Source organism: Scyliorhinus torazame, chromosome 26 (genome assembly GCF_047496885.1).
Source record: "Scyliorhinus torazame isolate Kashiwa2021f chromosome 26, sScyTor2.1, whole genome shotgun sequence".
NCBI classification, from domain to species: domain Eukaryota; kingdom Metazoa; phylum Chordata; class Chondrichthyes; order Carcharhiniformes; family Scyliorhinidae; genus Scyliorhinus; species Scyliorhinus torazame.
In genome coordinates, this window is record NC_092732.1 from 43,947,572 (window position 1) to 43,960,000 (window position 12,429).

At 53.2% G+C, this 12,429-nt stretch overlaps 1 protein-coding gene across 1 annotated transcript in view; it reads right to left on the minus strand.

Moving 5' to 3' along the window:
* The window catches only part of mtx1b (metaxin 1b), a 58,391-nt gene that overhangs the window by 3,640 nt on the left and 42,322 nt on the right, over positions 1-12,429 (minus strand). The window contains exon 6 of the mRNA XM_072490687.1: positions 6,150-6,226. Within this exon, the coding sequence (XP_072346788.1) occupies positions 6,150-6,226 (77 nt within the window). The remainder of the gene's footprint in view (positions 1-6,149; positions 6,227-12,429) is intronic.

Genomic DNA, 12,429 nt, shown 5'->3' on the forward strand with positions numbered 1-12,429 from the left:
GTGAGAGTCAGCACCTTCAGGAGAGGAGGAGGAGTCTGTACCCCAGTGAGAGTCAGCACCTTCTGGAGAGGAGGGGGACCCTGTACCCCAGTGAGAGTCAGCCCCTTCAGGAGAGGAGGGGGACCCTGTACCCCAGTGAGAGTCAGCACCTTCAGGAGAGGAGGGGGGCCCTGTACCCCAGTGAGAGTCAGCACCTTCAGGAATGGAGGCAAAACGGGGAAAACATTTTTCAACTGTATTTCTTTTGTGTTAAAGATAAAGGTATTGCTCTTTGGTGATAAGAGTCAGAGATGTTTACAGCATTGAAACAGGCCCTTCGGCCCAGCTTGTCCATGCCGCCCGGTTTATATCACTGAGCTAGTCCCACTTGCCCACATTTGGCCCATATCCCTCTACACCCACCCTGCCCCATGTATCTGTCTAACTGCTTTATAAAGGACAAAATCGTCCCCGCCTCTACCACTGCCTCTGGCAGCCCGTTCCAGACACTCACCACCCTCTGTGGGAAGAAATTCCCCCTCTGGTCTCTTTTGTATCTCTCCCCTCTCACCTTAAACCTCTGCCCTCTAGTTCTAGACTCCGCTACCTTTGGGAAAAGATGTTGACTATCTACCTTATCTATGCCCCTCATTATTTTATAGACCTCTATAAGTTCACCCCTAAGCCTCCTACGCTCCTGGGAAAAAAGTCCCAGTCTATCCAGCCTCTCCTTATAACTCAGACCATTAAGTCCTGGTACCATCCTCGTCAATCTCTTCTGCACTCTTTCTAGTTTAATAATATCCTTTCTATAATAGGGTGACCAGAACTGCACACAGTATTCCAAGTGTGGCCATACCAATGTCTTGTACAACTTCAACAAGACGTCCCAACTCCTGTATTCAATGTTCTGACCAATGAAACCAAGCATTCTGAATGCCTCCTTCACCACCCTGACTAGGCATTGGACTATGTCTGAATGTCAAGGATTATGGGCCCTGTTTGGGGTGGAGGGCAGGTGCCCGAGGTGTGCAGGGAGTCCGGTGAATCATGCCCATATGTTTTGGGCATGCCCGGCGCTTAAAGGGTTCTGGCAGGGGTTTGCGAGGGTGTTGTCCAGGGTTTTGGACACTCGGGTGAAGGCGAGTCCAACAGTAGCGATACTTGGGGTAGCGGAGGATCCGGGAGTGCAGGAAGCGGAAGAGGCCGAGGCCCTGGCCTTTGCCTCCCTGGTAGCCCGGAGACGGATCTTGTTAATGTGGAGGGACTCGAACCCCCCGGGTGTGGAGACCTGGGTTAGCGACATGGCTGGGGTCCTCAGCCTGGAGCGAATAAAGTTCGCCTCGAGAGGGTCCTTGATGGGGTTCTCCCGGCGGTGGCAACCTTTCCTTGACTTTCTAGCGGAGCCGTAACTGTCAGCAGCAGCAGCATCCTGGGGGCGGGAGGGGTGGTTCAGGTGGGGGGGGTTCAGGTGGGGGTACTGTTGATACAATGTGAGTTGGGCATGGAGGCAAAACCCACCTGGTTCTGTTTAAAACAAAATAATTCTGTTGTGTAAGTAGTTTCACTGTAAACTTTGGGATATGTTTGTTATTTTTTATTACTGTCTGTATGAAGGTGGCAGACCAGGTAAGACTGAGGAAAGGGTGGGTAGGTCAGGTGTTTCACTCAGGGCTGGATGCCAAAAATCGAGGGGTGGCGATCTTGGTGGGAAAGAAGGTGTCATTCGAGGCGTCGAGCATTGTGGCAGATAATGGCGGTAGGTACATAATGGTAAGTGGTAAGTTGCAGGGAGAGAGGGTGGTACTGGTCAATGTGTATGCTCCGAACTGGGACGATGCGGGTTTTATGCGGCATATGTTGGGTCGGATCCCAGACTTGGAAGTGGGGGGCCTGATAATGGGGGGAGACTTTAACACGGTGCTGGATCCGGCACTGGATCGCTCCAGGTGTAGGACGGGTAGGAAGCCGGCGGTGGCTAGAGTGCTGAGGGGTTTATGGACCAAATGGGAGGGGTGGACTCTTGGAGATTTGCAAGGCCGGGGGGGGGGACATTCTTTTCACATGTCCATAAGGCTTATTCTCGAATCGACTTTTTCATTTTGAGTAGGGCGCTGATAGATAGCGAGAGTAGAGGATACTGAGTATTCGGCAATAGCCATTTCGGACCAGCGCCCGCTGTGGCACTTGGAGGTGGGGCTGTTGGCGGACGAGGAGGTGAGCGAGCGGGTCCGAGGAAGTATAGAGAGGTACTTGGAGACCAACGACAACGGGGAGGTCCGAGTGGGGATGGTATGGGAGGCACTGAAGGCGGTGGTGAGGGGAGAGCTGATCTCCATTAGGGCCCACAAGGAGCGGAGGGAGCGGGGGGAGAGGGAGAGGCTGGTGGGGGAGATGGCGAGGGTAGACAGGAGGTATGCGGAAGAGCCTGAGGAAGGATTGTTGAGGAAGAGGTGCAGCCTCCAGGCCGAATTCGACCTGGTGACCACCAGGAAGGCGGAGGTGCAGTGGGGGAAGGCCCAGGGGGCGGTCTACGAGTATGGGGAAAAGGCAAGCCGGATGCTGGCGCATCAGCTTCGGAAGCGGGACGCAGCTAGGGCGATCAGGGGAGTTATGGATAGGGGAGGGAGCGTGGTGCGGAGTGGGGTTGGCATCAATGGGGTCTTCAGGGACTTCTACGAGGAATTGTACCGATCCGAGCCCCCACGGGAGGAGGGGGGGATGGGCCGTTTCCTGGACCAATTGAGGTTTCCAAAGGTGGAAGAGGGACTGGTGGTGGGACTGGGGGCCCCGATTGGGCTGGAGGAGCTGATCAAAGGGATAGGAAGCATGCAGGCGGGGAAGGCACTGGGGCCGGACAGTTTCCCAGTCGAATTCTAAAAAAATATATGGACCTGTTGGGCCCGCTGTTAGTTAGGACCTTTAATGAGGCAAGGGAGGGGGGGGCCTCGCCCCCGACGATGTCCCGGGCACTGATCTCCTTGATCCTGAAGTGGGACAAGGATCCCCTGCAATGTGGGTCTTCCAGGCCGATTTCATTCTTAAACGTAGATGCCAAGGTGCTGGCGAAGGTCTTAGCCACGAGGATTGAGGATTGTGTGCCGCAGATCATCCATGAAGACCAGACGGGGTTTGTGAAGGGGAGGCAGTTGAACGCGAATGTGCGGAGGCTTTTGAACGTTATCATGATGCCGGCGAGGGAGGGGGAGGCGGAGATAGTGGTGGCGATGGACGCTGAGAAAGCCTTCGATAGGGTAGAGTGGGGGTACCTGTGGGAGGTGCTGAAGAGGTTCGGGTTTGGGGAGGGGTTTGTCAGGTGGGTTAGGCTGTTGTATGAGGTCCCGACGGCGAGTGTGGCCACAAATAGGAGGAGGTCCGAGTACTTTCGGTTGCACCGAGGGACGAGACAGGGATGTTCGTAGTTCAGCCAGGGGACCAGGAGAGGGGGATTGGCGAGCTCCCACTAAAAAGGGCGGCAAGGAGCTTCAGATATTTGGGGGTCCAGGTGGCCAAGAGCTGGGGGACCCTGCATCGGCTTAACTTTACAAGGCTGGTGGAGCAAATGGAGGAGGAGTTCAAGAAGTGGGACGCGTTGCCGCTGTCCCTGGCGGGTAGGGTGCAGTTAGTCAAAATGACGGTGCTCCCAAGGTTTTTGTTCCTGTTCCAGTGCCTCCCCGTGTTTATCCCGAATGCTTTTTTCAGGCGAGTTAACAGGAGTATAATGGGGTTTGTGGGACTCCGAGGGTGAGAAGGGTGTTCCTGGAGCGGAGTAGAGATAGGGGGGGCTGGCGCTGCCCAACCTCTATGGGTACTACTGGGCCGCCAATGCGACGATGGTGCGCAAGTGGGTGATGGAAGGGGAGGGGGCTGCATGGAAGAGGCTGGAGACGGCGTCCTGTGTGGGTACGAGTCTGGAGGCGCTGGCAACGGCGCCGCTGCCGCTCCCTCCAAGGAGGTATACCACGAGCCCGGTGGTGGTGGCGGCCCTCAAAATTTGGGGACAGTGGAGGCGGCACGGGGGGGAGAAGTGGGGGCCTCGGTGTGGACCCCGATACGGGGGAACCACCGGTTCGTCCCAGGGAGGACAGATGGAGGGTTTTCAGGGTGGCACAGGGCAGGGATACGAAGGTTGGGGGACCTGTTTGTGGACGGGAAGTTCGCGAGCTTGGGTGAACTGGAGGAGAAGTACGGGCTCCCCCCGGGGAACACCTTCAGGTCCTTACAGGTAAGGGCGTTTGCCAGGTGGCAAGAGGTGGAATTCCCGCGGCTACTGCCACACACAGGACCGAGTGCTCTCGGGGGGAGAGGGGAAGATCTCGGCAACTTACCAGGTGATGCAGGAGGAGGAGGAGGCCCCGGTGGTGGAGTTGAAAGGTAAGTGGGAGGAGAAGTTGGGAGAGGTGATCGAAGAGGGGACGTGGCAGATGCCCTAGGGAGGGTGAACTCTTCCTCCTCGTGCGCGAGGCTCAGCCTCATACAGTTTAAGGTGCTGCACAGGGCACACATGACCGGGACAAGGATGAGCCGGGTCTTTGGGGGTGAGGACAGGTGTGTTAGGTGCTCAGGGAGCCCAGCAAATCACACCCATATGTTCTGGGCATGCCCAGCGCTGGAGGAATTTTGGAAGGGCGTAGCGAGGACGGTGTCGAGGGTGGTAGGATCCAGGGTCAGACCGGGCTGGGGGCTCGCAATATTTGGGGTGGCAGAGGAGCCGGGAGTGCAGGAGGCGAAAGAGGCCGGAATTCTGGCCTTTGCGTCCCTGGTAGCCCGGCGAAGGATTCTCCTTCAGTGGAAAGATGCGAGGCCCCCAAGCGTGGAATCCTGGATCAGCGATATGGCGGGGTTTATTAAATTGGAGAGGGTGAAATTCGCCTTGGGAGGGTCGGTACAAGGGTTCTTTAGACGGGGGCAACCGTTCTTAGACTTTCTGGCAGAACGATAGACATTGGTCAATGGCAGCAGCAGCTCGGGGGGTGGGGGGGTTACTTTATTTTTGTTTATGTTATTTACACTGGAGGGTCTGAGGGGGTGTATACACATGTTGTGTTCAGTCGGGGTGTTAATGTTAATTTATTATTTAGGTACGGGGGGAGGGGGGAGGCGTTGCTTTTCTGGATTGTGTTTTGTACTTAACCCTGTTGGGTTCTTTTTTCTTTCTCATTTTGTTATTGATATTTTATGAAAACCTTTAATAAAAATTATTTAAAAAATAAAAAAAATTACTGTCTGTATTTCTATTTTTATGTAATGTAAAAACGCGCATTGGAAAAACTTTAATAAAACATTTATTTTTAAAAAAGGATTCTGGGCCCTAGATTCTGTCTAAATACAGAACTACAATGGCAGGGCTGATGGGAGACTGAGCCCAGCTATCCGCTTTTCCGAGGGTGGCCACAAGCTCTGGGTTCGAGTCCAATGTCAGGACCACGGAAGAAGTGTTCAAAGGGACTCAGCCGCCTGATAATCGCTCAGAAACCCTTCCAGCGCTTCCCCCACTATTCCCCAAAGGGTCAAATAAACAGTACATGGGCACGAAGATACGGCAACAGCATCTGACTGCAAACACTATTATTATTATTATGGGGCGGCGAGGTGGTACAGTGGTTAGCCCTGCTGCCTCATGTCGCCGAGGTCCCAGGTTCGATCCTGGCCCCGGGTCACTGTCCGTGTGGAGTTTGCACATTCTCCCCGTGTCCGCGTGGGTTTCGTCCCCACAACCCAAAGATGTGCAGGGTGGGTGGATTGGCCGCGCTAAATAAATAAACTCACCAACCAGAGCAACAATGTCAATCTGAACGTCGAGGACACAAAGGATTCTGGCCCCAGATCTCAAAACTCTTGGCAGCTGCTAAACTGTGTACGCAGATCGAGGGGTGCCAGGTTCTGGCTTCCTACCTCGGGCACTGATTTAGGTATTTGATTTGGCACAGGTCAGGGAGGAAGTAGCGCGTCTCGTTTCCCTTCAAATTTCTCGTTTCCCTTCAAAGCTCCTCTTTCTTTTGCTTACTACGCAGCCAGACGTGCGAGGCTGGCCCAGCACCTGCACAACCCGAAACCTGTGGCCAGGTCGAGCCGTTTGCCATGACCCTCCTCTCTCACCACACGCATCCAGAACAAAAAATAACTCCCCCTTCCAGCTCCACGGCAGGGCAAAAAAACAAACCACTCACGAGTTTCCAAAAAAGAACTTGTCAGACCCTAGCCTCTGGGACAGCAGCGTCAGGCACTCCCGCGCCTCTTTGTAGATCTGAAAACAAACAGTCAGAGTTCACCATAAAGTACAGGTTTCGGCTGAGTTTGCTGCATCTTATTCCAAGATTATGACCTCTCGTTCTAGAATGCCCCACAAGAGGAAGGGCCAGCTCCACGTCTACTTTATCCATCCCTTTTAGCATCTTGTATACTCAATTAGATCTCCCCTCTTTCTTCGATAATGTAGAGAGTATCGGCCAAAACTGTTCAATCTCTCCTCATACGACAAACTCCTGATCTCTGGAATCAATCTGGTGACCCTCCTCTGAGCCGCCTCCGATGTCACCACATCTTTCCTCAAATACGGGGACCAAAACTGCACAGTCCAGGTGCGGTCTTAAAGAGCCTAAAGGCTCTTTATCGAATGCACAGCGCGTAAATGAATTGACTGCAGAAATATAAATAAATTACGATCAAACCATTATAGAGGCACGATTACAAAGTGACCACGATTGGGACCTCAATATTCAAAGGAAAAGGCAGCACGGTGGCTCAGTGGGTTAGCCCTGCTGCCTCACGGCGCCGAGGTCCCAGGTTCGATCCCGACTCTGGGTCACTGTCCGTGTGGAGTTTGCACATCCTCCCCGTGTCTGCGTGTGTTTCCTCCGGGTGCTCCGGTTTCCTCCCACAACTCCCAAAAGACGTGCTGTTAGGACATTTGCACATTCTCCCCGTGTCTGCGTGGGTCTCGCCCCCACAACCCAAAGATGTGCAGGGTAGGTGGATTGGCCACGCTAAATTGCCCCTTAATTGGAAACAATGAATTGGGCACTCTAAATTTAAAAAATAAATATTCAAAAGAATGGACGTTGCAGAATGACAGGGAGTTAGGGAGGGGAGGTGGGGTAGCACTGTTACTGACAGGGAGTTAGGGAGGGGAGGTGGGGTACACTGTTACTGACAGGAAGTTGGGGAATGGAGGTGGGGTACACTGTTACTGACAGGAAGTTAGGGAATGGAGGTGGGGTACACTGTTACTGACAGGAAGTTGGGGAGTGGAGGTGGGGTACACTGTTACTGACAGGAAGTTGGGGAGTGGAGGTGGGGTACACTGTTACTGACAGGAAGTTGGGGAATGGAGGTGGGGTACACTGTTACTGACAGGAAGTTGGGGAATGGAGGTGGGGTACACTGTTACTGACAGGGAGTTAGGGAATGGAGGTGGGGTACACTGTTACTGACAGGAAGTTGGGGAATGGAGGTGGGAGTACACTGTTACTGACTGGAAGTTGGGGAATGGAGGTGGGGGTACACTGTTACTGACTGGAAGTTGGGGAATGGAGGTGGGGGTACACTGTTACTGACAGGAAGTTGGGGAATGGAGGTGGGGTACACTGTTACTGACAGGAAGTTAGGGAATGGAGGTGGGGTACACTGTTACTGACAGGAAGTTGGGGAATGGAGGTGGGGTACACTGTTACTGACAGGGAGTTAGGGAATGGAGGTGGGATAGCACTGTTACTGACAGGAAGTTGGGGAATGGAGGTGGGGTAGCACTGTTACTGACAGGGAGTTAGGGAATGGAGGTGGGGTACACTGTTACTGACAGGAAGTTGGGGAATGGAGGTGGGGTACACTGTTACTGACAGGAAGTTGGGGAATGGAGGTGGGGTACACTGTTACTGACAGGAAGTTGGGGAATGGAGGTGGGGTACACTGTTACTGACAGGAAGTTGGGGAATGGAGGTGGGGTACACTGTTACTGACAGGAAGTTGGGGAATGGAGGTGGGGTAGCACTGTTACTGACAGGAAGTTGGGGAATGGAGGTGGGGTACACTGTTACTGACAGGAAGTTAGGGAATGGAGGTGGGGTACACTGTTACTGACAGGAAGTTGGGGAATGGAGGTGGGTACACTGTTACTGACAGGAAGTTGGGGAATGGAGGTGGGGTAGCACTGTTACTGACAGGAAGTTAGGGAATGGAGGTGGGGTACACTGTTACTGACAGGAAGTTGGGGAATGGAGTTGGGGTAAACTGTTACTGACAGGAAGTTAGGGAATGGAGGTGGGGTACACTGTTACTGACAGGAAGTTAGGGAATGGAGGTGGGGTACACTGTTACTGACAGGAAGTTGGGGAATGGAGGTGGGGTACACTGTTACTGACAGGAAGTTGGGGAATGGAGGTGGGGTACACTGTTACTGACAGGAAGTTGGGGAATGGAGGTGGGGTACACTGTTACTGACAGGAAGTTGGGGAATGGAGGTGGGGTAGCACTGTTACTGACAGGAAGTTGGGGAATGGAGGTGGGGTACACTGTTACTGACAGGAAGTTAGGGAATGGAGGTGGGGTACACTGTTACTGACAGGAAGTTGGGGAATGGAGGTGGGTACACTGTTACTGACAGGAAGTTGGGGAATGGAGGTGGGGTAGCACTGTTACTGACAGGAAGTTAGGGAATGGAGGTGGGGTACACTGTTACTGACAGGAAGTTGGGGAATGGAGTTGGGGTAAACTGTTACTGACAGGAAGTTAGGGAATGGAGGTGGGGTACACTGTTACTGACAGGAAGTTAGGGAATGGAGGTGGGGTACACTGTTACTGACAGGAAGTTGGGGAATGGAGGTGGGGTACACTGTTACTGACAGGAAGTTGGGGAATGGAGGTGGGATAGCACTGTTACTGACAGGAAGTTGGGGAGTGGAGGTGGGGTACACTGTTACTGACAGGAAGTTAGGGAATGGAGGTGGGGTACACTGTTACTGACAGGAAGTTGGGGAGTGGAGGTGGGGTACACTGTTACTGACAGGAAGTTGGGGAATGGAGGTGGGGTACACTGTTACTGACAGGAAGTTAGGGAATGGAGGTGGGGTACACTGTTACTGACAGGAAGTTGGGGAATGGAGGTGGGGTACACTGTTACTGACAGGAAGTTGGGGAATGGAGGTGGGGTACACTGTTACTGACAGGGAGTTAGGGAGTGGAGGTGGGGTACACTGTTACTGACAGGAAGTTGGGGAATGGAGGTGGGGTACACTGTTACTGACAGGAAGTTGGGGAATGGAGGTGGGGTACACTGTTACTGACAGGAAGTTGGGGAATGGAGGTGGGGTACACTGTTACTGACAGGGAGTTGGGGAATGGAGGTGGGGTACACTGTTACTGACAGCAAGTTAGGGAATGGAGGTGGGGTACACTGTTACTGACAGGGAGTTAGGGAATGGAGGTGGGGTACACTGTTACTGACAGGAAGTTGGGGAATGGAGGTGGGGTACACTGTTACTGACAGGAAGTTGGGGAATGGAGGTGGGGTAGCACTGTTACTGACAGGAAGTTGGGGAATGGAGGTGGGGTACACTGTTACTGACAGGGAGTTGGGGAATGGAGGTGGGGTACACTGTTACTGACAGGAAGTTGGGGAGTGGAGGTGGGGTACACTGTTACTGACAGGAAGTTAGGGAATGGAGGTGGGGTACACTTTTACTGACAGGAAGTTGGGGAATGGAGGTGGGGTAAACTGTTACTGACAGGGAGTTGGGGAATGGAGGTGGGGTACACTGTTACTGACAGGAAGTTGGGGAGTGGAGGTGGGGTACTCAGTTACTGACAGGAAGTTGGGGAATGGAGGTGGGGTAAACTGTTACTGACAGGAATTTAGGGAGTGGAGGTGGGGTACACTGTTACTGACAGGAAGTTAGGGAATGGAGGTGGGGTACACTGTTACTGACAGGAAGTTAGGGGAATGGAGGTGGGGTACACTGTTACTGACAGGAAGTTAGGGAATGGAGGTGGGGGTACACTGTTACTGACAGGAAGTTAGGGAATGGAGGTGGGGGTACACTGTTACTGACAGGAAGTTGGGGAATGGAGGTGGGGTACACTGTTACTGACAGGAAGTTAGGGAATGGAGGTGGGTACACTGTTACTGACAGGAAGTTAGGGAATGGAGGTGGGGTACACTGTTACTGACAGGAAGTTGGGGAATGGAGGTGGGGTACACTGTTACTGACAGGAAGTTGGGGAATGGAGGTGGGGTACACTGTTACTGACAGGAAGTTGGGGAATGGAGGTGGGGTACACTGTTACTGACAGGAAGTTGGGGAATGGAGGTGGGGTACACTGTTACTGACAGGAAGTTAGGGAATGGAGGTGGGGTACACTGTTACTGACAGGAAGTTAGGGAATGGAGGTGGGGTACACTGTTACTGACAGGAAGTTGGGAATGGAGGTGGGGTAGCACTGTTACTGACAGGAAGTTGGGGAATGGAGGTGGGGTACACTGTTACTGACAGGAAGTTGGGGAATGGAGGTGGGGTACACTGTTACTGACAGGAAGTTAGGGAGTGGAGGTGGGGCAGCACTGTTACTGACAGGAAGTTGGGGAATGGAGGTGGGGTAGCACTGTTACTGACAGGAAGTTGGGGAATGGAGGTCGGGTACACTGTTACTGGCAGGAAGTTGGGGAATGGAGGTGGGGTACACTGTTACTGACAGGAAGTTGGGGAATGGAGGTGGGGTACACTGTTACTGACAGGAAGTTGGGGAATGGAGGTGGGGTACACTGTTACTGACAGGAAGTTAGGGAATGGAGGTGGGATACACTGTTACTGACAGGAAGTTGGGGAATGGAGGTGGGGTAGCACTGTTACTGACAGGATGTTAGGGAATGGAGGTGGGGTACACTGTTACTGACAGGATGTTAGGGAGTGGAGGTGGGATAGCACTGTTACTGACAGGAAGTTGGGGAATGGAGGTGGGGTACACTGTTACTGACAGGGAGTTGGGGAGAGGAGGTGGGGGTAGCACTGTTACTGACAGGAAGTTGGGGAATGGAGGTGGGGTACACTGTTACTGACAGGAAGTTGGGGAATGGAGGTGGGGTAGCACTGTTACTGACAGGAAGTTGGGGAATGGAGGTGGGGTACACTGTTACTGACAGGAAGTTAGGGAATGGAGGTGGGGTACACTGTTACTGACAGGAAGTTGGGGAATGGAGGTGGGGTACACTGTTACTGACAGGGAGTTGGGGAGAGGAGGTGGGGGTACACTGTTACTGACAGGGAGTTAGGGAGTGGAGGTGGGGTACACTGTTACTGACAGGAAGTTAGGGAATGGAGGTGGGGTACACTGTTACTGACAGGAAGTTGGGGAATGGAGGTGGGGTACACTGTTACTGACAGGAAGTTGGGGAATGGAGGTGGGGTACACTGTTACTGACAGGAAGTTAGGGAATGGAGGTGGGTACACTGTTACTGACAGGAAGTTGGGGAATGGAGGTGGGGTACACTGTTACTGACAGGGAGTTAGGGAATGGAGGTGGGGTACACTGTTACTGACAGGAAGTTAGGGAATGGAGGTGGGGTACACTGTTACTGACAGGAAGTTGGGGAATGGAGGTGGGGTACACTGTTACTGACAGGAAGTTAGGGAATGGAGGTGGGGTACACTGTTACTGACAGGAAGTTGGGGAATGGAGGTGGGGTACACTGTTACTGACAGGAAGTTGGGGAATGGAGGTGGGGTACACTGTTACTGACAGGAAGTTGGGGAATGGAGGTGGGGTACACTGTTACTGACAGGAAGTTAGGGAATGGAGGTGGGGTACACTGTTACTGACAGGAAGTTGGGGAATGGAGGTGGGGTACACTGTTACTGACAGGAAGTTAGGGAATGGAGGTGGGGTACACTGTTACTGACAGGAAGTTAGGGAATGGAGGTGGGGTACACTGTTACTGACGGGAAGTTAGGGAATGGAGGTGGGGTACACTGTTGCTGACAGGAAGTTGGGGAATGGAGGTGGGGTAGCACTGTTACTGACAGGGAGTTGGGGAATGGAGGTGGGGTACACTGTTACTGACAGGAAGTTGGGGAATGGAGGTGGGGTACACTGTTACTGACAGGAAGTTGGGGAATGGAGGTGGGGTACACTGTTACTGACAGGAAGTTGGGGAATGGAGGTGGGGTAGCACTGTTACTGACAGGGAGTTGGGGAGTGGAGGTGGGGTACACTGTTACTGACAGGAAGTTAGGGAATGGAGGTGGGGTACACTGTTACTGACAGGAAGTTAGGGAATGGAGGTGGGGTACACTGTTACTGACAGGAAGTTAGGGAATGGAGGTGGGGTACACTGTTACTGACAGGAAGTTGGGGAATGGAGGTGGGGTACACTGTTACTGACAGGAAGTTGGGGAATGGAGGTGGGGTACACTGTTACTGACAGGAAGTTGGGGAATGGAGGTGGGGTACACTGTTAC